Raw genomic sequence first — 27,433 nt, 5'->3', positions numbered from 1 at the left:
GCTGTTTTATTAAGACACCCCAGCGATCAAATATTTGATTATTTGATACTAATATTTGAAGAAAGCAAATTGGCATATATGCCACCGAACTGCAGTCACTAACAAAAGGCCTGTTGTATGCTTATAGATACATATGCAGAAGAATGATGTTTAATAGATATACATACGTAAAAGATGCAACCCTGAAGTGTCTGTGTAAAAGGTCATTTGAAGTGTACACTGAGGTTAGGAATCTTTCCAGTTCAAACGGCCAGGTACTGGTGGTACAATAACCTTCACAGTGCTACCAACTCTCCCACTTTGGTGTAAGAAAGCAGGCAGGAAAAGGCAACAAAATGAAAAAGACCCAGATCGATCTACGTTCCCACTGGAGGGGCCCACCCAAAACGGAAACCTGCTGCCTTTCGGCCGCACCGAGTATCCAAAGAGCAGATGTGCTCAAGCCCCACTCCACGGCCTCATTCCGTGGTTTAACATGAGGAAAAGGAGTAACTGAACTATGCTGGTGGTCACTACACAGAACTGCCCGGCCCGTCCTGCCAACATGCCAGTTAGACAGTCATATCCCCCGACCTAATCCTCCGACTCCGAATGTGAGTGGGTGGGTGGGGACACGTATACAGTCTAAAGGTAAATAGGCATCTTGCTCTTGTTCCCTTTCCAACTATTGTCATGTTAAGAGTAATATGTCGTCTTCCTCCTCCTCCTGTCCTCCTCTGGTCTACTAAGTGGTGGCAACAACATCCACCTTCACACCTCTGCCAGCCACCTAGATGTCACGTCCTCCCTCACGCCCACATTTGTCCATCATTTACCCTCTAAATATTTGGGGGGAGGTGTACTCTCTTCTCCCTCCTCCCCCCATGGGCCTACTTTAGGCCCTAATCTTGCATCTAGAATATGTCTATACCCTGGCTGGTCCCTTGCTTCCAGTCCGGCTCCCTCGTCAAGCTCCCAGAGAAACCTACCATGTTTCCCCGAAAATAAGCCTGTTAAGATTGTCAGCCAGACAGATGCATTTAGTACATTATGACGATGTTCCAGAAGAAGATGATATGACTGTATTTGAATAAATGTACATTGTTGCACATGAAAAAATAAGACATTCCCTGAAAATACGCCCTAATGCGTCTTTGGGAGCAAAAATTAACATAAGACCCGGTCTTATTTTCGGGGAAGTACAGTATATAAGACCCGGTCTTATTTTTGGGGAAACACGGTATCTACCTAAAATGCAAATGTTATTCCATCACTCCCAGCCCCCAAAATTGCAGGGCCCCCCAATGCTGAAGACAGGGATTCAAATGCCTCCGCATGTCACAAAGGCCCACCCCTACACATCTCCTCTACTCTGTGTTTCACTCTTCATACATCAACACCCGGCACAATGGACTATTTCTTGCCACTGTGCTCATGAGGCTGTCTTGCTTGTCTTATCCTCTCCTCTTACAAAGGGTTCAGGACTCATGTGCTCCCACAGCCCCTGGGTATGTTGGCACAATGTGTAGAAAGGGGAACTTTCATGAATTGCTGGTAGGAATGTAAAATGGTAGAGTCACTTTGAAAAGTAGTTTGGCACTTTCTTAAAAAGTTAAATATATAAAACAAACAAACCAAAACCCAGACTCACAGATACAGAGACTAGACTAGTGGTTGCCAGAAGGGAAGGTGGGGATGGGTAAAGGGAATGAAGAAGTATTAATACAAACTTCTAGTTATAAAATAAGTAAATCACGGGTATGTAATGTACAGCACGGGGAATATAGTCAATAATAAATACCGTATTAACTTTGTGAGGTGACAGATGGAAACTAGACTTACTGTGGTGATCATTTTGCAATGTATACCCATGTCAAATCACTATGTTGTATATCTGAAACTAATATATTGTATGTCAAGTATACCTCAAAAAAAGTTAAATATCTATGTAATTTCACTAACAATTGTCACCCAAATAAATAAAAAAAAAGTTAAATATAAATCCACCATATGACCCAGCAATTCTACTCCACTCCTAGGTATCACCCCCAAAAATGAAAACGTGTCCCCACAAAGACTTGCATGTAAATGTTTGTCAGTAGCATTATTCACAATGGCCAAAAAGGGAAACCCAAATGTCCATCATCTGGAGAACGGCTAAGCAAGATGTGGTCTATCCACACAATGGAGTAGTATTTGACCATTAAAAGGAATGAATTACTTACTAATAAAGGATACAAATGGATGAACCCCAAAGACATAAGTAAAAGAAGCCGGACACAAAAGACCGCATACTGTGTGATTCCATTTTTACGAAATATCCAAAAAAGACAAATCTAGAGAGACAGAGAGTAGGTTAGTGGTTGCCTGAGAGCAGTGATGAGAACAGGAATTAATTGTAAACCAGCAAAAGGGGTGTTATGGGGCTGATGGAAATGTTCCATGACTGGATTGTGGTGATAGTTGCACAACTCAGTCAACTTACTAACAATCACTGATTTGTACATTTAAAATGGGTGAATTTTATGGTAAGTAAACTATACCTTAATAGTTATTTTTGAAAGGTAAGCAATCTAGAGAAAGATCAAAAGAATTTTGAGAAGACAGAAAACCAGAAGAATGGTGTTGAAAATGTAACATGGCGTAAGAAAAGTGAAAAAAAAAAAAAATGAAAGGACTTGTTTCTCATTTATAAAAAGGAAGAAAGAAAGAATTCAAAGAGAGAAGTGATGTGTGGGGGAGTGGGGCAGAACTGGCCACTGATTGATGGTTATTGAAGCTGGGTGACAGCTACGGCAGAGTTCATTATAGCAGTGTCCGCTTTGGTATATGTTTGAAATTCTCCTTGATAAAGTTTTTTAAAAGATCGATGCATATTTCCGGTACTCAGTGACCTCTACATGTTATTCTTGCCAGTCTGGGTCTATAAACTGATCAAATCTACTTCTCTCTGTCTCAAGCAAAACAAACAATCTAATAATGCTGCTGTTCTGACAGGCTGTATTCAGGTGATTTCCATTTCCTTGAGCAAGAAGTTAGAATTTACTTTAAGAAAAAAGAAACAATTACAATATTGATTATGGAATAAGTGCCACAGTACTTAAGAAACAAGTTACAAAGATGAAAAACATTAAATAATTTAGCACAATAGGAAGAAATCAATCACCAGAATTATACCATTCAGTTTGCTTCTACCACTGTGGTTAGTCTACTTTTTAATCTATACCAATATTGCCAGTATTTACTTAATGATGCCACCTGACATTTTAATTCTAGAAATGTACAAAGAGCATTAGATTGGGGGTCAGGAGACATGGTCCAGTGTGTCCTATTATTAGCTTTGTCTCTAATTTACAAACTATATGAACTCAATTATATTACTTAATCTAAAACTCAGGATCCTAAACTATAAAATTAAAAAATTTTAAAGATCAGGTGTTCTGAACATGCAGTCATAAACCTGGGGGCTAGGGCCTATAGCTAAGCGTTAGCAGGATTATAAAGCTCTAGAAATTCCAAGAAAGTTTCTACATTTCTACCTGCACTTTTCTGGGGAGAGGTTCTATATCTTTCAGCAGATTCTCAAAAGGAGTCAGGACTCACCTAGCTCCCTGCAGCTGAGAACCATTTTAATCACGCTAATTTTTATTTACAAACAACTGATACCCAAAACTATGGTGTATGGGTCTGACCAGGCTTTTAAATCCAAATTCTGTATTCTTTAAACTCTGCGTTCACACAAATATAATGCTTCATGGTTTGCTAGAATAATGTGTTTTAATAAGACAAACTTTCTACAATCCCACAACTTCTTAGAAAATTGCTGTTATGAAAATAATGTACAAGGCTTTGGGTCATAACGATTTGTTTTTCTGTTCTCCAGATATATTAACATGCGGAACCGCCTGGAGGCACGTTTTAGCCTTAGGTAACTTTTAGTTGGGAGTTATAAAGCAAGCTCCAAGGGATCATTCGAGGCCTATCATGCATCTCTTCCCTAGACAGACAACGACAGCAGCGAGGGATAAAAAAATAGGCCCTTTCATTAGAATCAGAGGTTTAATGCTAGCGTCAAATTCTCGGTCATGGATTTCAAGCGAGATTTGAAATTCCTCCTGGAGATCCCCATTTTGATCCGTCTAGAGAACGCCCTAAGCCGAACCGGGAAACTGAGGCTGAGGTTCCGCGTATCTCCAAACCGCCCAGGCAGGCACGCGGGATGCACGAGCGGAGACCGCGGACAAGCGCAGTCGGCGATAAAAGTTGGCGGTGAAGAAGAGGAAGAGCAGGTTGCTATCGGTGAGGAACCCGGAGAAGCCAGCAGGGATTGCAGCGCGGCCTCCCGAGTCATTCGGGGATTCGCCGCAGCTCAGCCCCTTCCCCTCCGTCGGCTACACTCCTCCTGTCCCTTCCAGACTGCGCAAGGACCCCCGCCACTCCCACAGGTCCCAACAGGCTCCTCTCACTGAGGGGCTGCGCTGGCGGGCCAGGGTGGGGCGCCATCGCTCAGGGCCACCCTCCCTCGGGTCAAAGTTGCCCCCAGCCCTGGGGGAGCGGCCTGGACCTCCGCCCCCCGGCCCAGCCCTGCCGGCTCTGGCCGGCTCTAGCCGGCCCTACCTTGAGCGCCAGGTGGTGGACGCGGCCCAGGCCGGGCTCGGCCAGCAGCTGCAGCAGCCCCAGCAGTGGAAGCAGCCGGAGGCCCGCGACCAGCCGAGGACAGCTGGGGCCCGAGGGGCAGACGGGCGCCGGGGCAGCCATGTTCGTTCCAGCATCACCAGCTGCTTCCTCTACCGCCCACTTCCGGGGTTAAAGGGCGGCGGACGCCGGAAGGGCCTCGAAGTGGGGGCTTCCGCGGCTCGCGGGGTGTTTTCTGTGCTCTTCTCCTGGGGCGTGCGGCCCGGAAAGTCGCTGAGGGGCCGAAGGTGACCCCCGTTCAGTTGACTTCCCTTGTGCGGACTTTCGGTTTAGCCAGAAGAGGTGGAACCCCCAGTGGGGACCCTGTGGCTGTTGTCGTGGAAACAGAGGTTGGGCCGGACCAGTCCGGGCCACACCTACACCCCGCGAGCTTTGAAAGCGACCTTGGGCCTGCGGGACCCGGACCGCAGGGGCACCCAGGGTCTCCGACGGGGGGATCTCTTACACGGGCTACAGCACCGCGTCTGGCCGTTGATTGGACTCATTTCACGAGCGGCGTTGACTCGGTGGAAATACCAAGTTCCTGGCTTGTCATAGGTCCCTGGTTTTTGTGTAGGCGCTTAACACAAATTTCAAATGGAATGGTTGCAATGATACGATTTATCAAGCCCTGATTATGCACTTGGTTAGGTTTTTTGTGCATTACTGCATTTAATCCTTGGAACAATCTAATGAGGTAGGAGGTGAGTATTATCATTATCCCCACTTTACAGGCAAGCAAACTGAGGCCCTGAGAAATTAAGTCATTTGTTCCAGGTTGAGCTGGGAATCACATGGCAACTTTTAACTAGTGTGTTATATTGCCTCGTACTCTTTCATACGACCGCTAGAGTCAGAGTCTCAACGTTTTCCTCTTAATTCTGTGTGGAAAATTTCCTTGCTTCTAATCTGTGGACTTTATGGGGAGATCTTTAGTGGAAGGATTCAGTAGTTGGTTCCCTTCTCTCACCATTTTTTATCAAGGAGTTATAGAAGAAAATGCTTATTGAGATTGCCAGTAGACTAGCCAGTTTTATTTAGTTTTTAGATTCTTTTTTTAGCTTGCCATACATGCTCTTTGTGTGAAATAATTTAAACAAGAAAAAACAAAAGCCAGGAATCCCAGGACTGGAACCTCATCTGCTCTAGAATTGGATCTGTGCTTCTTGCACTATACCATGCATGGCTTTCTAATTCTTATCATTTTGATTTTTCAAAAAAATTAAAAGCCCAGAATCTGAGTAATCAATGTGTTACCAAGTGAAATGCCAGAGAAATTTTCAGAAAGCATGTAAAAAATTTATAATATTAATACCGCGTCTTATATTAATTTTTGCTCCAAAAGACGCATTAGAGCTGATGGTCCAGCTAGGTCTTATTTTCGGGGAAACGGTACCAAGAGCAGTTAATTGATTCACTTCAGCATGAAACTAGTTGTTAAAGGAAAAGGTGCTTTTTACATGCAGTTTCACTTTTAAAGGCAGTTTGCAATGCTTTGTATGGTTTACTTTTAAAGTGAGGTACCATTTTTAAGAATCTCTCATTTTTAATTTGAATGTAATGGGCTTCTAAACACAGGGAATGATCAGGAATAGCCTTAATTGAATAATACAATAGTGATCAAGCATTTAAATAGTTTATAAAATAGAAGATCTCTGTCTTTTAGTTTCTGAAAAACAATTTTCCAGAGGCTTAAAGCTGGGTTCTTATTTCTTGCTTCTTTTCACTTGGGAATTATTATGTGACCTTCACAGGGTCACATACCAGTGGTATCTGTCCAGAGGAATATCTTCCCTCAGGTATTTGAAAACTATATGGTGCCAGTCATTAGTTTGGAATTTAGAGAAATAAGAAAGGGAACACTAATTAAAAGATTTAAAGTATTTTGTAGACAGTTGCTTTTCAAATTCTGTTCAATCTCCTGAGGTGGCAATTATATTTAGGCACATGATTGTCGAGTTTCAGGGAAAGATTATTTGCATACTCCTGATACTGTAACTGGAAACAGACAGTTGAGTAACAGAACAAGTTATGCCTGCTTCGCCCTGGCAACATTTTCAAAGGGGCATTAAACTGTAAGGTATTGATGAAAAGGCCTGGAGGGGCCAAAGAAACTGATCTCCTAAACCTGGCTTTTAGCCTTATTCTCTTAGTCAAGTGCATTTATATCTTCTATTTCCTCTAACTTTGCAGGATCCACTAAGGGTTGCCACCAGTAGCGGAATGTGTAATTTGAACCTAGTGTGATTAATATTTGGCATCAGTTTAGAAATTTCCAGAAATCTTTTAGGCGATGAGTGGGTTAATACTCTCCAGTTGTAATAAGGTATAATTGCCATCTGTTTTTCTTACCGAAAGAGTTGATATATCAAATCAAAAGCCTCTATAAAGACAGTATAAGGAACTTAAGATCAAGTTCGGGACCTGGCAATACATTTAGAAGTCAAATGTCACTTTCATTCTTTGACTAGAACGGTCATTTCTTGGGGCACAGGGGAAGCCCATTGGTGTCTTTTTGCAAAGAGCCATCTTCATGGAAAAGCTAGGCTCTGACACATCGTGAATCATGCAGATTGGAGAAAAACTTCACATTCACTTCTCCTATTATTGGTGGCACAATGTGTAACTTAGCCACATGACAGCTGGTTTTTCCTGATTTTATGCACATCTTTATAGACCTTCAGGGGAATTCCATTATCAGATGCAAAAATTAGTTGCAGTTTCAAGATTCTGTTCAGAGAGTTCCTACTTTTATCCCACTCCAACTTTTTCCACTTAACTGCTTTTCTGGGTCCTTAGTAAGTAGTTTGAATGCTGAACAAATGTGGGAATTTTAAGCTGAAACTGATGGGAGTTTATTTTAAAGAAAAAAAATTCTGAGAATTTCATTAGGAATAGTACTTCACCAATAGACTACTTATCAATTGTAGTTCAGGCCAGCTCTTTTGCTACATCAGTAGTGCTTCAAGGATTGCTTTCCTTGATACAATAAGTAAAAATCCTCCAGAAAGCAAAAGGAAAGGGAACTAATACTTGTGTCTTATGTGCTAAGCATTTGACATGTTTTCTTTCTTTTCATCTTTGCAGTAACCTTTGAAATAAGTAGCATTATTTCATTTTGTAGAGAGGGAAACAGGCTTACAGAAGGAAAAATCAACCAAAGCTCTGCAGCTGTCTGTAGATAGCTATCCAAATCGCTAACACCAAAGCCTGACCCCCGCCCCCCAGCTCCCTCATTTCAGCCTCATGACAATCTATGCAGTTCCTGTTTAACAGATGAGGAAACTGAGGCTCAGAGAGTTTCAGTAACTTGCCGAAAGCCACACACCTAATAAGTAGTGGCACACTAGGATACCAATTTAACAATTAGTAATACAAAACCTATCTCCTTTAAAATAAAGATAGAGACATCTGTACATCTAAGCCCCTGAATTAGATGTTTATTAATTGCAAGTACCATTAGAATTGCCAAAAAGCCCTAATAAAATTGTTTGCCTCGGGCTGGCCCAGTGGCTCAGGTGGTTGGAGCTCAGTGCTTTCTAAGTGGTGGTGGTGGTTGTCACCGGTTTGATTCCCACATAGGCCAGTGATCTGCGCCCTCTACAGCTAAGATTGTGAACAACAGCTCTCTCTGGAGCTGGGCTGCTTGGAGCAACCCGCTGCCTGCGTGAGTAGCCGGCAGCCAGCAAGAGCCAGCCGACCTATGACTGGTGACAGACTGCCTCAGCCAGTGGAGAGCAAGGCTCATAATACCAGCATGTCCCAGGGAGCTGGGTCCTACACAACTAAACTGAGAAACAATGGCTTGAACCGGAGTGCGGTAGGGAGGCAGAAGAAGGGGCGAAATTGTTTGCCTCTATAACTATATATACATCATCAACCTACACAGGGTCTCTATCTAGAGACCTTCTAGAGACCTTATTCAGTGCTAATAATGTCCATGTGATAAGATCATTCAGTGCAAATTTATGTAGTCACCCACCAAGATCATAACCTTGTAAATCTGTGTTCTCTGGATGTTACTGAAGTGAAACAGGTGTACATAGCCCAGGCTGACCCCTAGGTAATTCCAGCATTTACACAGACTGTTTAGAATACTTCTAAACTTAGGAATACTGATTCCTAAGTAGGTCAGGTCATGGTAATTTGTTAATAGTGAGAATTCCTTATCTTAAAATCATTCCCTCTTATGATTAGGAAAAACCGAATGGATTTAGTTCTTTAAAAAAAAAAACGACTGTGCAATACTCACTTTATCTTTTTCTCTCTGTAGGTTTATTTCTCTTTAATCCCATTGTTTCCATTGCTTCAAGATCAATTGTGTCTTCCTCCTTTATTTTTTTAAAGCTTCTGACACTTTTTTTGTATTTTTTTTTTTTTTGATTCCGACACTTTCAAACCTTTTCCAGTTACCATCCAAACTTAACGAAGTTGAAGATGCTTGCACTGTGGTATAATTAAGCCAGTTCCATGCAGTTCTACTGCTGTGGCTTTTAGTGGGTTCCTATAACTATTTCCGGCTTACTCATCATCTTAAAAGGTTTCATCTTAATGTGGTCTCTCTCTTTCTTCTACTGTCCCCTCCTCTTTTTCCCCTCTTTAGATCAGCAGGTTGTTTTTCCTCCTGATTAGCATATTTTCACAAGTGGTCACTGTTTTTGAGAAGTCTCCTAGAACTCAGTAGAGATTAGATCATTGTATTTGAAAAAATATTTAAGCCGTGGCAGGAAGGGAAATCGAGGTGATTACCAAGGCAGGGTCCTGTTAGATAACCTGCTTTTCACTTACCATTTCCAGAGAGCAAACTAAACTGTGCAGCATTGTTTGAATTTCTAACGTCTCCAACTCATCCTGGCTGTTAGATCTGCCTTGGGAGATAGGTGACTGGTGGTTCTGACTGTTATAAATCTCACAGCCTCTGGAGTAGAGAGTTCCCAGACCTGGTACCTGTGAGAGGAAAATATTTAAACATACACTAAAACGAGGGGGTGGGGGAGAAGCTGAAAAAAGACAGACCAAAACAGTTTTGACAGGTTAAATTTAATATAACTGTCCAACAAAGGAAGTAGAACTGGAGGTTTATCTGCAAGGGTTTTTCAGCACCACCCTTTCATGGTGGAGAACGATACACTGATTGAAGTGGGGGGGGGTTGTAGGTATTGGAGAAATGCATCATTGTGAAACATTTCTTTTTATTGGGGAAGGGGAGCAGGACTTTATTGGGGAGCAGTGTGTACTTCCAGGACTTTTTTCCAAGTCAGGTTGTTGTCCTTTCAATCTTAGTTGTGCAGGGTGCCGTTCAGCTTCAAGTTGTTGTCCTTTCCATCTTAGTTGTGGAGGGCGCAGCTCAGCTCCAGGTCCAGTTGCCAGTTGCAGGGGGTGCAGCCCACCATCCCTTGCGGGACTCGAGGAATTGAACTGGCAACCTTGCGGTTGAAAGCCCACTGGCCCATGTGGGAATCGAACCGGCAGCCTTCGGAGTTAGGAGCACGGAGCTCCAACCACCTGAGCCACCAGGCCGGCCGGTGAAACATTTCTATAGAACCCGTTTTAGGAGTCCACAGTTACTCAGAAAAGTCAGTAGAATTGACTGAGGAGAAAGGGCCTTGTGATTCAGAGGAAAGTTGGGACTCTAAAAATTCTCCATGTAGGAAATATTTGTGTAGACCTTTGGAATTCAGAGGGAGTCAGTATCTACTTAAAAATTAGCTCTCATTTTACCAATTATAGGCCAGGTAACAGGTGCCCCTCTCCTTGATGCTCATACGTGGTGAGATGGATGCGTCATTACCTCGGTTTGGTGGCGAGGGCTCTGAGCTTCTAGAGGCGTGGAGTCGTTGTCCCAGGCCACCCAGCTAGGACGTGCAGGAGGCTGGATTTGGAACCTTACACGTTATCTGTGAACCCAGTGCCTTTATTTTTACCCACAAGGCGGGAACGTGATTTCCCGTCTAAGCGTTTCTTGGCCGAACAGGTTGGAAATCACCGGTTTTGCAGGTCAGAAATCACTGGTTGTGCGCCCCTGGATGCCCTCCCCACCCACGCGAAGCTGCTGGGTCGCTCTCGGCCTCGACGTCCCTATCTGCACAGTGCATGGTCATCACCGCACCAGGCCCCACTCCCACCGCGCCAAGCTGCAGGACTCCTGGGCCTCCGCGGCTTCCGGGCGGTGCGGAAAGCGCATCCCCAGCGAACTGTGGTCGGCGTGAATGGCTGCCAGGGAAAAGTACTGTTCTTACGTCTGAAGCGGCGCCCGGCGCAGGGGAGCAACCTCAGGCCGCGCAGAGCACCGGTAATAACAGGGGCCGGCTCTGTTCAAAGGCGAGTGGTTGTCCTAAGAACAGAGAGCGTAGTGGCTAATAAGTAATTTAAAAATCGGCCGGGGGAGCTCCACCCGCCTCCTTCCGCGTCCTTCCGGACCCCCGGGCGACGCGAGCCTGGCGGAGGGCGCCGGGCGGGAGGGTGGGCAGGGGGCGGGGCGGGGCGCGCGTGCGCGAGCTGTCAGGCCGGCCCCGCCCCCGGCGCGCGGCCCCGCCCCCGCCGCCCCGCCCTCCCCTCCCCCCTCGCTCTCCCGGTGTGGGGCGGGCGGGCGCTGCGGCTGCCGCGGCTGCTGCTTCCTCGGGCCATTTTGCTGAGGAGCGACCCGGAGGAGGAGCTGCCGAGGAGACCCAAGGCGAGGAACGGCGAGCCGGAGGAGGCGGAGGCCGTGCGGGCCCGGGCCTTCCTCGGTCGCAGGGATCTCGAGGGGCGAAGGGATCGCCAGGGAGGGGGACCGGAGAGCCGCGCCTGTCGCGCGGCGCGCCCCTTCCCGCCCCCTGCACCATGAGCTGGGGCACCGAGCTCTGGGTGAGTGAGGGGCTGGGCCCGCCGGGCTGCGGGGGAAGGTGTCTGGCGCGCCTGGGCAGGGGGCGCAGCCGGGCTGCCCCGCTGGAGGCAATGGCGCGCCGGTCGGGGTCCCCGCGGCCTGACGGAGGCGCGGGTCCGGGTGCTCCTCGTGGGCCTTGGCCCGAGCAGGATGTGCGAACCAGATTCGCTCTTCCGAGGCGAGGGGAGCTGGTGTGGGTCCCCCCGGCGGCCTGAGCAGGGGGCGCGGGTCTGGGTCCCCCCGGCGGCCAGAGGCCAGCGTTGTGTGCTGAGAAGAGTCTTAATCCCTGGGGGAGGGGGGTGGCGGGGAGAGAACCGATGCGCCGCGAACCGGCTTCGATGGGGGCGTGGAGGCCCTCTGATTTTGGAGGCTACGCTATTTATTAGGGCGCCCATTGCCGAGTTCCTAGCGCTGCTTTCTCTGCGTGGAGGTGCGGGCCGATCGGGCGCTGCTCCCGGGGGCGGGGCGCCTCGGCGGGGCTGGGTCCCAGGTCTTGGATTTCGGGGTGCAGGGGCGAGAAGCAGTGTCTTCCCTCTCGAGGCGAGGACTTTTGACCTGTGGCGGTTTGGGGCGCTCTTGTAGTTCTCGAGGGGAAGCTCAGATCCTGAATTTGATGCGAGGACTGCGGCGTTTGGCCTGGAGGGAAAGTAGTCGGAGTTAGGGGGAGAGCTTGTGTTATCACCTTCAGGAAGAGGCATTGGCAGGGTAATAATTCTTTAACTGCTCAGAGGAAACAGTTGAAAATGGGGAAGGTCGGCGGCGAGGGGGCGCTCCAGCCGGATCCTTAACCTGCGGATGCGGTGGGATAGCCCGTGGACTGGTGTCTGGAAACCCTCTGTCGCCGGACCAGGGCGAACTAGGGATGCCGAGGCAGTGCACAGGCCAGCCCCGAGGAGAGGCTGTGGCTGCGGGATGGAGCTGGTCCCCCTGCCTTCCTCTGGATTCCTGGGGAAATCACTGGGCAAGGCATGGGCAGTGCAGTGTCCAGAGGGAGGGGTGGATGAAATCTCAATTATTGCACTGAAATGTCCTCAAGATGAAACATTTGCCATAATGAACTCCAAAGTGCCTCCTTTCGGAATTCCATTTGTAAAGGGTGTGGAGGAGAAAGTGTGGGGTGGTGGTTGCTATCTGAGCTGAGGCCAAGAAATCTCACGGCAAAGTAAAACAAGGTTCGAGCAGCTATAGAAACAGCACGTTCTCCCTTAATTATTATTATTGTTTGGCTTTGATTGTTTTTACATAACCATTTCTTAGGCTCAGAAGCAGCTACTGTTATTAGTACCAAAATCCTGAAAGCAATAGCCGCCTTACATAAATTCATTTTATAAACATCCTCTGTCTAAAGGAACCCAAGATTTTGGCTTATGTTTACAAATATTCAATTTAAAAATAAAATAACAGATGGTTTGAAATATTTGCACACACCTAATTAGGCAGAATCTACCATATTAAATGTACTTCTTTCCTCTTCTGTTCCTGCTCCACTCCTTCTGGTTCTTTTTGCTTACCTGGGGTGGGGGAACAAATCAGGTAATTTTTATCAAGAAAGTAGAAATTTTGGCACGATTTTTTTTTTTCACTTGTTCACACAAGAGAAAGGGGTTATGGGGGGAACTCCATTATATTTCTAAGTGAAATAGGCCATAGTTAAAGGCACTGAACACACTGGTGGGCATTTCACAGTGATATCGGTGAATGTTCCAGAAGGTGGTCCGGAAGAGGGGAGGTGGCTACGAGAAGGGAAATGATAACGTAGGTCCAATTGCCTGTGTTATTCTGTGCACTTCTTTCTGGGGGCAGAGGGGTGGGAGGAAAAGCAAAGACAGGAGTTGTGGAAAATAAATGGGAACTGAACTATATATATGAATGGTACAAAGTTTTGGATTTACTTCAAAAGATTTTGGGGTGGGTAGTTGATGAAATAAGCCGTCACAAGTGGGTCATTGTTGAAGCTGGGTGGTGGGTGCAGGAGGGCTTAGGACACTGCTTTCTACTGTATGCTTGAAATTTTCTACAATAAAAATAACTGGAAAAGATTTTTAAGGGAGAAAGTGTATAAACTGCTTGAAATATTTTTTGCTTGGTAAGTTTATGAGGAAGCACGAGTCAGTTAGCAGTTGCATATGTACAAATGTATGTCAGTGAAGCGTGTTTTTTTTTTTTTAAAAAAGCATTTCACTGAGTATAAGCCTTTGCCCATTAGTGACTTATAGTTTAATGGAGGGGAAGGAATGAACATATTATTTATTTAATAAAAGAAGTGCGAAGTCTGAGTTTTAAGGTGAAATACCAAGAAGTATGAGGGCAGCAAAATGTCTACTTTCAGTTGCCTTATTTTATTAGTATTTGAGTTTTTTTTGTTTTTTAAATGGAATCATGAAGGGTTATGAAAAATAAACTCCAGTTCTCCAGTGGTGAGAGACTCAGCCGTGTGTGGTGCGTTGGGCAGTGTGGGGCAGCCCAGCATACGGCAATGATTGAGGGTTTTCCTTGAATGGTGGCTTTGGGACCATGCACATGTGTAATGAGATAATGATGGGATGCTCCAGCCTAACTTGGCAGAATTACACTTCTGGATGGAGAGAGATGGAGCTCTGGTTTGGTGGCTGTGAGTTATTGGTAACAGGTGGTTGCAGCCTTCCTGGACCTTCACAAATACCATCAGATAGACACACAGTTTAGCACGTTAGTCAAAGTCCACATAGGTTTTTAAACATTACAAGTTTCTAACGTGCACTGTACATTAAAGGCTTACTCTTAAGCCACATCCTGCTTTGCAGAGAGAGTAAAACCTTTCTCCTCGTCATCGTCTTTTTTTTAAACACCTGCATGGGAGTAAACTTTCATATTCTAGGAAATTTTTAGAAATCATGCAAAGTCAGGCAGTTATACAACTATAAAAATGGCCTCAAAACCCATAATTTGTAATAACTTCATTGGATTAGTTTGTATTTAAATTGGCGCTTCCTATTTTGTATCAGAAGGTCATAAACTGTAAATGACTCTTTTAAAGTAATTAGGTTATAATAAAATTGTTTCAACTCTATAACATTGCCCTTTAATCAATTTTTAAAATTTTTATTGAACAGCTATTATGTGCAAGCCACTGATCTAAAGCTAAGTGACGTGATATACATTGAAGGAGATCTACTTATTTCAGTGAAGACATAACGTAGTTCTTAACGCTAGCCTGAAACATCAAAGTCAAGAGAGTGATTTACGGTTCTTTGTGAGATGAACCAAATGAATTTACTCAAGACTTTGTTAAAAAGGTAATAATGACAGGGTAAATGGGTTGCACTGACTTGTTGAAATTGTGACTGGTCCTTGGAGAAATGGCGAAGCAAGAGTTTCTTACATGGGAATGATTTTCCTTACCTACTTATTTAGAAAGAAATGACAAGTTATTGAAGGGTCCGTTCAACTTTCTGTTAGCTTGATCATTAATGGGAAGTGTGAATAAATCCATTGGAAATTTTAGCTTTCCTCATAATTATTTTACCATTTGCAGCTACCAAATTGTTCAGTGACAGAATCTACTTTTGTCTCCTACTGTCCTCTCTACCATCTTTATTTTTTTACTTTGGTGCTAATAAGAAATGGAGGCATCCATAAATACCAAAAACAAGAAAGTGAATGGAGAGACCTGAATAATACGTATTGGTCAACATAGGCAGAAGCCACCTGTATTGACTGTATGTAATTGTTTTTAACCTGTGCCAGGCATACAGTGTGCTATCAACAATGTGACTAGGGCACCGTTGATGGTGGCGTGCATTTTTAAGGGGCAGCAGTGAAAGAGTTATCTCCCAACTGTACAGGGAACAATGCCTGACTCATAGTAGCAGTTTGAGAAATATTTACTGAGTAAACAAAGGAATCCTTTTTTGCCCCTTTTGTTTTAACATTTGTTGTTTTAAAGTAATGGGGGAATAATTTTAAGACCTTACTTCACTTGGGCAGTTGCAAACATTTTTTAAATAATTCTAAGCACCTTTTTCTCTAATAGACTATTTTTCAGAGCTTTTTTAGTTTCACAGCAAAATTGAGCAAAAGGTACTGAGGTTTCCCAAGGGCTCCTTGCCCACAAATACGCATAGACTAGACACCTTTTTCACCTTGAACATAGGGCTTGAAGATTTGTTTCTTCTCTGTTATTCATGCTGTTTATGCCTGATATGTGTGTGTTTATATAAGAACACTTTATAGTGCGTTGAAGTTTTAAACAAAGCAATACTGATTCTTTTTTAATCTTGAAGTAATTGACTATGAATAGTTCCAGGTTTCAGAGAATTACTTCTTACTACCTCTTCTTACTGCAGAATACTAAGTCGAGTGTAGTCCTAACAATAGTTCATCGCTTCTACTGCTCTTTATTCTTAACCCTTCAGAGATTTCTGTGTGGGATAAGCACAGCCAGACCAACCGGGGAGACGTCACTCCTGGAACTATGGTGAATGTAGAGCAGAATGGCTTCAGAAGGGAGGCTAAATCAGATTTAATTGTGCCATTCCTACCTCCTCATCAGAACAGGCTTTGCACAGTCTTTTCTGGTTAGTAAATATGAAACAAAACCTGGGAGGTCTGGCAATTTTGTGGGAGATGCTTACACATCAGCTTGTTGCCTTCATTTTATACGTTACTAGATCTAATTCTGAACATCTGTGGAAACTGAAGCTTTGGAAGGGAAACCTGGATTTCAAGCACCATAGGGAGTTTTTTAAGAGTGCGTTCACAGTGTGACCACATTATAACTCTTGCTTTACATTCGTGTGACATGGAAAGTGTTTCTTTGAAGGACTATTCAAGTATCACCCACTTCCTAACTAAAGCTAATATTGTGTTTCCTGCAAGTATTACTCATACTTGTTTCACCAACACCACCCACAATTTAAAAATAAGGCTTTATTTTGACTTATAAAAATTGCAAACTACCAAAAATATTTGCATGCCCTGAAAAATTAATTTAATTAGTTTAGAATGGGGGTGTGAAATCTTCTGGAATTAGTGTTCACAATGAAATATTTGCTTCCTGTTTTAGAAATGTATGCTCATACTAGCTTGAGCCTAGCGATGTGTCTAGTTAAAATGTTAAAAATTATGAAGGACCAAATATGTCTAGTAGAGAGTTAATTGGGAGTCTACAAGTTTTTAGTATTGATTCATCATGGTCTTCTAATTGGGACCAACTTTTGTAAATTCTATGCTAAATTTATGTGAACCCCAACAGCTTCAATTGTTTAATGCTTAGAACAGATTCAAACTACCACCACCACCAAAAAAAGATGTGTCTTGTAGAAGATGTAAGACTTGTTAACATTTAAACTATAGTATCACATTAGCTATACTGTGGTTTTCTTTTAAATTGAGAGAATGCCATTCTAGTAATTAGAATGAGGTGTTTGTTTAATAAGAATTAATTCTTAGACTAATATCTGTGGTTTTAGTGTATACAGTTGAACAACTGCAGTTTCCTCTCTGTTTTGTCCTTCTCTACTCTCTTTATGGGTTATAAAAATAGAAATAGCTTATAATTACATAAGCGCTAAAGTTCTTGTAATATTTTCACCTGCACCATGCCCTGTGGCTTTAAACACTGTTGAATAATTGTCATCGACATCGCCCATTGAGAGTGTGTCGCGTCCCAGGTGCTATGCAGAGTTTTTCCATCCATCATTTCATTTATGCTTCACAAGAAACCAGTGAGGTAAGTACCATTCAGTGCCAGCATCAGAGAAGATTCTTAGATGGAGTTAGGAGTGCTAAGTTTTATTGGAAGTAACACCTGCGAATGGGAAAGGGAACAAGTGAGATTGGATGGAGGGAGCCATCAGACCACGATGCAGCCTGACAAAGTCTCCACGAGGCCAGTGAGGAGCTCTAGAGCAAAGATTATCCATTCAAGGAATCTCACCTTGGACAGAAATGGCAAGGCCCTTGTACCACTGCCTTGCTCATTCATTGGCTGAGGACAGTGTGACCTTGGCTACCATCTTGCTCAGTAGTTGGTTGGGGTTTGCTACAAGAAGACCATGACCTTGGCTCAAAAGATGAGGCAGACCCTAAAGGAGGCTGTCTGCCAATCACACTCCTTGCAACTGGGCAGCGAGTCCTTTCTGGACGGAGGATCTGAGTGGCACATCTCTGCACTGGCCACACTGTTATGCCCCTTTTGTAAGAGAGGAAATGGAAGTTCAGAAGGGTAAAATAACTGACACAAGTTCACAGAGTAGAAAGTAGAGATTCAGTCCCAAGTCTTTGGGACTCTAGAACATGCCTCCTCATCTTTTTTGTTTCAAGTTAATACCTTCAAAAATTATTATTGTTTCAACTTTTTTTTTTAAAGATTTTATTGGGGAAGGGGAGCAGGACTTTATTGGGGAACAGTGTGTACTTCCAGGCCTTTTTTCCAAGTCAAGTTGTTGTCCTTTCAATCTTAGTTGTGGAGGACGCAGCTCAGCTCCAGGTCCAGTTGCCGTTGCTAGTTGCAGGGGGCGCAGCCCACCATCCCTTGCAGGAGTCGAACCGGCAACCTTGTGGTTGAGAGGATGCGCTCCAACCAACTGAGCCATCTGGGAGCTCAGCGGCAGCTCAGCTTAAGGTGCCGTGTTCAATTTTAGTTGCAGGGGGCAGAGCCACCATCCCTTGTGGGACTCGAGGAATTGAACTGGCAACCTTGTGGTTGAGAGCCCACTGGCCCATGTGGGAATCGAACCGGCAGCCTTAGGAGTTAGGAGCATGGAGCTCCAACCGCCTGAGCCACCGGGCCGGCCCCTCAACTTTTTATCATAGAAAATTTCCCAACATACTTAGAGAAAATAATATTAGGAGCCGCTATGTTCTCACCTTCCAGCTTCCAGATCATCAATACTTCGGCAGTCTTGTTTCATCTGTATGCCCCCACGTGGTGTTTTAGAGCTTGCTGTCTTCTCTGCCTCCCGCTGTAAAGCCACTCTGCTACCCTGCTTTCTTGAGGAATCACACACAGAATCAAAATTCTCCCCCCCATCTTTTAAACTATGAAAACGGAAGAAAACCAACTTGTTAAGTGCCGGATGCACCTTTACTGGGGGATTTAAATGCATCCTTTCCTAACCTAACAATGGCCCTGTGAGTTTAATCGTTATCTTCATTTTATAGGTGAGCCTCAGAGAGGTGGCATTACTCACCAGACTCACCCAAACAATGGGTGCTAGTGTTAGAATTTAAATGCCGTGTCTTTTTCCTGACACTAACTAAACAAATGTAGTTTAAAAACGGCATCTTCCGTATTAGGTAGTACCTCGCAATCCCTTTTCTCCCCGTTGCTCACTCATAGTTCCCCTATGACTGATCCAGGTTTTGTTCTCCAAAACCTTGATGTTCCTCATACTGAGAGTCAATGAGAATCCATGACTCATGGTGCGGACCCAGCGGAAGCTGTTATGAATGAAGCTTATATTTTAGCAGGTATTCATGGTTGTCTAGGGATCCCCCATTCTTTTAAATCCAAAGTCCTTCTTTTCTAATTTAAAGGAATTAATTTGTAAAGGTGTTAAATTGTAAGAGTAGTATCACATTTTTGATTTTGCATCTAACAAAAATATGTCTTGGTAAAAAGTATTTTTAATTAAATTGAGAAAAAAGATAATAGATATGGACCACTTTGGGGATGCTCTGGCTGTCCCATGCAGGGCTTTCCACGTTTTGGTTCTTAAGGATCATGAAACCAAACATTTCCCCTCCTATCCATGGGAAAAGAAAGGAAGCTATGGCCCCTTGCACTTCTGTTTGCACAACCAAAACTGAGAGTGGGTTCCCGCAATGCATGAAACTACCAGACAGATTCTTGGGGGAAATAGCATGGGTGAGGGTGAGCCGGCCTGGAAGGGCTCAGCCTGGCTGCACTGCTTGCCTAATCTAACATTTATTAGTGTCGGGCAAGCCCTCACACCTCTGTTCCTCGTTGTGCTGACCTATAAAGGGGTACGTGGTGCTCTCTACCAGGGGCAGAAAGATGAGCGTGTTTGTAAAGTGCTTTGAGATCATCTGATGAGGTCATGGGAGGATTAAAGGGAAAAGAAGCCTGTTTCCTGGGGAGAAAATCGCAGAAGTCTCCTGCTGCAAGCAGGACTCGTGAAAAACGAGCAGTTCACTGTCCTGACCTTCTGGTTTCCACAGTGAAGTATTTGTCCTTTGATTTAACATTCTGTTTACGTGTTAACAATAAAATAACCCAATCGTAGGACAATGCCTGGAAATCATTGCTTTGAAAAGAACTCTGGATTTTAGGAGATTTCTTTTTTTTTAAATATAAAATGCACTACAAAACACTAACCATACCAATTTTTAGCAGTATACCTGGGTTTACATAAAATATAATTTTAATGTTATCCCTCAGGGAGAAATAGTTCTCTTTGGCTGTTACTACCACTTTTTTAACAAGTTATAGTGAAGTCACTGTTATTTCCCCTGAAAGCTGGATATTTGCTGCTTGAGACATCTAATGAATTACTCTATATATCAGCTTCGTTGAGATTGATTTCTTCTTAGCAAAGAAAACTAACGAGTTTAAAAATAATTGCTTTAGGACAGATATAAATGGAAATGTGTAGCAACGTTTGGGCAAAGAAATGTGGATTTCATGAGTGTGTATGTATATATAAAGTGTATTTTTCACCATGACATTAAATTTAAATTTTACTCATCCTTAAAAATAGATTACCTATTTGTATTGTTCAGTTTTCAAAAGATACTCAGGTGTACATGAAAAGTGTCCCTGTCATCGTGGGATAAATTTAATTCTTAATTTGTCATTACCGATTTGGCAAGAGGGTTGGTGATGTAGGTGGCAAATAATTATGACTTAGTATAAAAAAGAAAACAAATGAAACTATAAAAATTCTGTCAGACAAGAGATACAGACGCAATGAGTCTAACTGACACCTCTCTATTTTGCCCACTCTATCTGTTTGGGGACATCTACTCGGTGCCAAGACATGGTTCTTTACAGTCCTGTAGGGGGCACAGGGGTGGACAAGAACTTACAGTAAGTACAGTGTGACAAGGGCTGAGGAGGGTGACCACATGGAAACACGGGCGGACTCAGTTGGGCTTGCGTGGCATTTATGTGGAGTCCCGGAGAACTAGGACTTCATGCAGGTGAGTGGGGATGGTCGGGTTGGGGGGGGTGACCTGACAGAGACTTCCAGGAAGAGGGAGGAGATGCCATGTCTGAAGGCCCAGAAGTATAAGAAGACACAGAGCTCAAGAATGAGCAGAGCTTGTCAAGAGGAGGCTGAAAAGAGAGACGAGCTGAAAACTATGCGGGGACCATGGCATCCCCTTGAGGACATGAACTGCCGAAAGCACGGAGTTACGGGCCAGTTTCTCGGTCTCCGTACTGCAGCTGCAAGCTTGGTTGGTTGGATTAACCTTGTGGGTTGGAGCAGAGCGCATCCCCCAACATGTTTATCTGGGTGGAATTAGGTTGAAGTCAATAGCTAGGGAGCCTTGGATGCCTAAAGCAGACCTAGCAGTGTACATTTTGAGTGGTGACGATTGGGAGGGTGAGGCCGAGTCATTGTTTTGGCTTGTGGGTTAAGCAGTATGTCAGCTTCAGGTCCTCTTTGTTGTTTTCACCAGTTGGGCACAAAACCAGAACCGACAGTCACTTCTTTCTTGCCCTCTCTTCACTTATGCTCAGGAGGCAGACTTGTGATAAGTTTTTCCAGGTCTCCACCTCGGCTTTCTGAAGCTAAGAGACTTGGTATTGTCAGTCTGCCTGGAGGTGATTCATTCTAACCAAATTCCCAAGATGGATGAACAAACCAGAAGGCAAATCTGAAACTTATAATGAGCAGAATACTCATGAGGACACTAGCTAGTCCTGTTTGCCAATCTGCACCTTTTCTCCCTGCAGGCTAATCTATGCAGAAAGCTAAATTTTATGCAAAGTTCCTTGGAGAGCATAAAATCAAATGGATTTGGATGAATTTAATGGCTTGTGACACCAAGCTATGGAAGCCTAAGGCCTCTGTCTTTTCCAGAAGGAAAGATCTATGCTAAGGATAGACTAGAGTCTAGTTTGTAGGTGCTATGTAGAGAATTCCTTTTCTGTTAACCTGTTCTTTCTTTAGATAGACTGTTGGGTAACTAGTTATGTTTAGACCTTTTAAATTCTATCTCTGTTCAGTCTTGCATCCCTGAGATTATATTCAGGTACCGAGATTGGATGGTGGGTCTTCGTCATCTCACTTTCCAGCGTTTCCCAAACTGGCAAGTCTGACAGTCTGTAATTTTAGAAGCTCTCCGAGGTAACTCTGATGTGGCTTAGGTAGCACTATTTAACACTTTGGTTCCTTCTCATGCATTCTCAGTTTATGCTCATTTTTATTCTTTATCACAAATTTAAAATCCAGTGTAATTTTGGAGCTACTTCCGTACGCAGTCATCCACTTACAGGCACCCTATGTTTCTCTAGTTGTGATTTACTCAGGTACCCAGATAAGTCACTGTTAATTCACTAAACAAATACTATTGATCACCTACTATACGCCAGGCATTCTTCTAGCAAAGAGAAGATGACAGTGAACCAAACAGTAAAAAAAAGTTGCCCTTCTGTGTGATTTCTCTCTATATAACATATGTGATCATGATAAATGCTATGGAGAAAAATAAGGGTGTAAGAGACTGAGAACTGAAGGGTTAGGGTTGCTGAAGAGAGACATGTAGTGCTGGGCATTTTTTATTTTGCAAGGTGCCGATTAGATATCTAGTAGATAGTTGAATACGTGCACCTGGAGCTCTGGGAACGGTTCCAGGCTGTTTGGGTCTGTTTGGGTCTGATTGCCCAATATAAGTGTGGGCAATCAGAAAAGCTAGAATTAAAATGGTAAACGTCTACACTTTTGGCATGGTGATGTTCTTCCAAGCACTGTTGCTCTTTTGGACAGCGGCGGTACTATTTGCTGAGCTGTTGACCTTACTGAGAATCATTATGGGAGACTTGTTGCAGGTTGGGACGGGTGTAGACCATTAAGAGGTGATTGGTTTTGTAAATTGTTCAAAGGACGTAATAAACAGATCTTGAAGCTTTGATATGCTTAGAAGTAAAATCAATGTACCAGTTCATAAATGGAAAAGGTAGAAATAAGTGGGCCACTGATGGGTGTTTGGGTTTTGGTAATAATCAGAAATTAATGTCACACATGCACGATTTTAATAGGTTTTGCAGAACATCCAATAGTTTCTACTCTGCTTCTTTGAAAGCTTCCTGTGTGCTTGTTCTGACATTTGGAGATGAGCAGAGAATGTTTAGAATTGTTTAAGTCACACCTTGCTGACTGAGATCTCTGTTGTACCCGATATTATTTCATTTCCTCCTTATTCTTCTCAGAGATAGCTTAAAGTTGGTGATGCTGGATCACCTATCAGATCAGATTTGGGGGGAAACAGCTTCATATGTGGGACAGATACTATTTTGCAAATATGGCCTCAACAATTTCTCCTATTCCATGTGCTCTTTAAATGTGACTTTGAGACTCCTCCCATTGACGGATAGGAGAGGGCTGATGTCCCTTCCCCTTGAACCAAAGCAGATCTCTGTGACACTTTGTCCAAGAGAATATGGTGAAAGTGATTGCCTATGAGTTCCGAGGCAGGATAGTAGATGGCGTACACTTTTGCCTTGCTCTTTGGCGATGCTTACTCTTAGAACCCAGTGCCATATTGTTAGGAAGCCCAACCAACCCACATAGAGAAACCATATGGAGAGGCCTGCTGTAGAGGTTCCAGCTGACAGTCCGACTGAGGTCTTGGCTAACAGTCATAATTAGCTGCCAGCCATATGAGTGAAAGGCTTCCAGATTATTAGCTCCCAGCAGTCACCCCAGCCTTCAGGTCTTTCCAGTTGGGGCCCCAGCCATGGAGGAACAGAGACAAGTTGTCCCTGTCAAATTGCTGACCCACAATAAAATGGTTCTTTCCCAGTGAGCTTTGGGAGTGATTGGTTATACAGTACGTAATAACTGGACACTATCGTTGGACGTGATAGGAGATAGTAACGCCACCCTTGTTTAGTTATTCAAGCCTGGTGTTACCGTGCATCCTTTTAGTCTAGTCTAAAAATAAAATTAGATCACTTTCTCTTTGAAGAAATCCCTTAGAAGATGAAATTGGAAAGTTGAGAAACATTCAAGAAGTTTTTATACTTATTTTCTCTGAAGATGATGGAATTAAACACTGAGAAGCTCTGACATGAAGACTTATAGGAATAAAGAAACCATTAGACTAAGTTTGTTCTAAGGTTCTTGTCACAAGATCGTACACGTTGAATATGATGATTCTGCCTCATTCTTTATAAAATCTCAAGAGTTTTTACATTATTGTCATAGCCATCAACACACAGAAGAGGACATTTCATTGCAATTGCCTTTTGGAAGAAATGGTTTGGCCAGTTTTTCTCCCTAAAATTTATCTCCTCTTCTTTGAAATGTAAGCCAAGCTGATCCACTTCAGAAGTGTTGTTTGAGAAATACCAAAACTTTCCTATAGCTTTAGTTGTGAAATACAATCCATATTCTGGAGGCAGTGGGTCTGCCAGGTGAACGCTGAGCGTATGGATCTAGTTGTCTTCTCTGCTACTCACTGTGTCTTCACTCGGGGAGTGGAGCCCTTGGACTGGATAGTCTCCAGGGGCTGCTTATTTTTAAATTCTTTTATTTTATTCTTAGAACATTTCTACAATTTAGCCATATTGTTTAAGAGCTTGGTTTGTGGCCTGATACTAACCAGCTGAGTGATGTAGGGCAAGTCTTCTAACCTCAGTTCCTTCACCTGTCAAATGGGGATACTAATAGTGCCTCCCTCACGGGATTATTGAGAATATTAAATGAGTTAATGAATACTCAGAGCAGTAAGTGTCTGACACAATAAGCCATCTAAGCAGTGGGTATCACTATGTACGTTCACAGGTGGCTGGTTGTGATGATATTTTGTTCGTGTCTTGAATTCCATCTTGAGAAGGAACCAAATGAGCACTCCGTTGTTAGGGGCGTTGTAGAAATGATCGATGAATTGGGTGTAAACTAACTAGACTGCATGACCTCAGCTCCCTTCAACTCATGTGTTCCAGGGTAATCTGAGTTCCGGGATCAACTGACACTGAAATGGTTGTCCTAGGATTACTGATTCATAATAAATGGAGAATACGTCAATTCTCGTGGAGCAACTACTTCCAAGGCTAAAAAGTCTATTTAGACATTTTATGTATGGTTCCCACACTGTAGCTCAAAGAGCTGCTAATTGTGTGAATAGCAGTTTGTAAAAGGTACAGCAATTCAAGCAGCGGTACATAAGTAGAACCAGGCGGCACCTTCCTTGAGCTGTCAGGTACTCTGTCCATGGATTGAGTGTCTCGGGTGTGACTCCACAGGACAAAATCTTCTGGCTGAGAAACCTGACAGGCTTGTTGTTTAATTGATTTTGTCACTCTGGCAGTTCAACAAGTAAGGTAGGTAAATCATATCACTCCAGCAAAACTAGAGGCAGTCAAGTGCTTCATTTCCAGATAAAAAATATTCAACCACCTGATGGAAATAGAACGCGGGACGATGACTTCTTTCTTCTTCACTTCCTGAGTTTCTCTGCATCATGAAATGCCAGCAATTGTCTGAGAAAGTGGAATGAACAGCCCATTAAATGAGAAGAAAACCCTCGAGAGAAGCTGGAAGCAGTAAAGACTGTTTCTGACAACTCCAAGCAGATCGATAAGTTGTCGTTTGATTATGTAAAAAAGATGGAAAACTTTAAAAGTCAGGTGCAGAAACGGGCAAAGGAAAGTCTCCATCAGCAGTGTTTAGTTAGGTGGTATTCTGTAAAAAAGATCTGTTTAAAAATAAATAATATTTGTCAGTAATACTAAGTAACTAATAAGTAATAGTTGTAAGTAAAAATAAGTAGCTCTAGATCACATGCTTAGAATGTGGGGGGCTGGCAGTTCAATGATTGTAAACTTCAGCCAAGCTGAAGAGTATACTCATCTTGATTTTTCAGTGTAGCCGAGACCAGAGTAGCTCAAAGGAAGATGAAAAGATTAAACTGTTTTATACACTATCTATTTACTTGGTAGGCTTTGAATTGTGGGCCAGTCCTAGGAGTGAGGCAATCACATGAGGCAAAAGTAAAGAAAGAGAAGGAGGAAAGAAAAAGATGAGAGGGAACGTAGGATTTGCTAACATTCATAGAAGTCAGAAAGATGGCCCATCTCTTGGATCACGTGGGCAGCTCCGAGGGGTCCTGTAGGGAGAACATGTAGGCACCTGGGTTACCTAATATGAGGTGGTTGAGACCTGAGTGCAAACTTAAGGACTTACCACCTCAGAGCAAAGGCTAAATTTAGACAAGCCTTTATCTTGCTGGCCTACCTCCCTAAATACTATCTCCTAGCCACGTGGGCCTTCTCTTCCTTCATGCACACCAGCGTGTTTCTACCTCAGGGCTCTGTATAGATTTGTCCTGGCGTTATCCTCTTCTAGGAATGCTCTTGCCCCAGGTGGCTTCGGGGCTCTTCCCCTCCTCCCACCAGCCCTACCCGTGTGTATAGTTTTGTTCCTGTAATGTCCTTTATGCAGTGATGCACTTAAATGAACTCTGCAAGTTCAGCTATAAGAGAAGAAGCCTCGGTTAAAGAAGCCAAATTGGGGAAAAGTCATGATTTCAAAGCATGATTTATTTCTTACTTGTTTATGTATTTTTGAATTGGCGACACATGCGCATGGTATGCCTGTCCCCAGTCACCCCCTTTTCCTCCCTGGAAGCAACCACTGTTACTAGTTTCTTGGGAATTCTTCCAGAGAGTTATGTAGTATTGATAAATAAATGTCCCCACCGCCGTACAAACATTTAGCAGACTAGTCACACTTTTTGGTACCTTACTTGTATCGTTTATGATATCTCAGTGTTTTTTTCCTTAGCTGCCCCCTTCTTCTTAATGTAACTATTAATTCCCAATTAATGGTTATACAAAATTCTATTTTGTGGACGTATTGGGATTTGTTACGGTCATTTAAGTTGTTTTCGGTATATTTGCCTATTAAAAACGGTACTGATCAATAGACTTACATGTGTTATTTTGTATATGTGTAAGTATATTTGGAGAATAAGTACCAAGAGCTTAGATAAGTGTCGCCAAACCACCCTCCAAAGCAGGCCTTACAGTCGTGCCCTCACGGGCCATCTGCCTGAGTCCCTGTGGTCTCCATTCTCCCCAACGGCGTGTAGTCAAACGTTTCGATGTCTGATAACCAGGTGAAAAGTGGCGTTTCGGTGTTGTTTCAATTTTCATTTGTCTTTTCGAAGTTTAAGAACCATGTCTTTTGTGTAAACTATTCATGTCCTCTATTTTCTATCAGGTAGGGATGCAGGATGTGAATTTGTGGTTTAATAAGTAAGTTTGCTGAATGTCTAATGCAAAATGACTTCATCTTAGGGATTGGCATAGAAATAACTTGGAAAGGAGAAGTTCGATTAAACTTAATTTCCAAGAATGTTTTGTTAGCAAACAATCAGACTTAGATAAAATGTCTCTTGCAAACAATGGTTTATAAACTCTACCATATAACTTAGTATACAATAGTAGCTCTATTTGTAAAAATTGGGTTTATTCTTGGTAGGAAAAGGACAGTGCTGCTGTTTGACAGTTTTATTCTTGAGCGTATTAAAGTGAGTTGTTCTGCACTTTTGGACCCAAAGCTTTGTAAACACGTAGGATATGTACATTTCCTAGTTGTAATTATGTAAAATATGGCCGATTAGTATATTGAGCAGTACTTTTAGCTGTACAAGTAAGATAGTCCTTCAATATTATTTAATATCTGTACACAAGAGCCCTACATGGCCTACTTATAGGTTCTATGTTTTAAAGTACTTGTT

At 43.3% G+C, this 27,433-nt stretch overlaps 2 protein-coding genes across 6 annotated transcripts in view; one reads left to right on the top strand and one right to left on the bottom strand.

Moving 5' to 3' along the window:
• Nucleotides 1-4,777, bottom strand: part of GPR107 (G protein-coupled receptor 107) — a 68,733-nt gene extending 63,956 nt beyond the window's left edge. Inside the window, exon 1 of the mRNA XM_033122542.1 lies at nt 4,597-4,777. Coding sequence (XP_032978433.1) covers nt 4,597-4,737 — 141 coding nt within the window. The 5' untranslated portion in view covers nt 4,738-4,777. The remainder of the gene's footprint in view (nt 1-4,596) is intronic.
• A 6,439-nt stretch (nt 4,778-11,216) lies between these two features.
• FNBP1 (formin binding protein 1) overlaps nt 11,217-27,433 on the top strand; it is a 115,910-nt gene continuing 99,693 nt past the window's right edge. For all 5 annotated transcript variants that reach the window (XM_033123835.1, XM_033123834.1, XM_033123833.1 and 2 more), the window contains exon 1: nt 11,217-11,499. In XM_033123835.1, coding sequence (XP_032979726.1) covers nt 11,476-11,499 — 24 coding nt within the window. In that variant the 5' untranslated portion in view covers nt 11,217-11,475. The remainder of the gene's footprint in view (nt 11,500-27,433) is intronic.

This window comes from Rhinolophus ferrumequinum, chromosome 12 (assembly GCF_004115265.2).
Source record: "Rhinolophus ferrumequinum isolate MPI-CBG mRhiFer1 chromosome 12, mRhiFer1_v1.p, whole genome shotgun sequence".
NCBI classification, from domain to species: domain Eukaryota; kingdom Metazoa; phylum Chordata; class Mammalia; order Chiroptera; family Rhinolophidae; genus Rhinolophus; species Rhinolophus ferrumequinum.
Note: the sequence above shows the minus strand (reverse complement) of the source record. Positions and strands in the feature narration are given on the sequence as shown.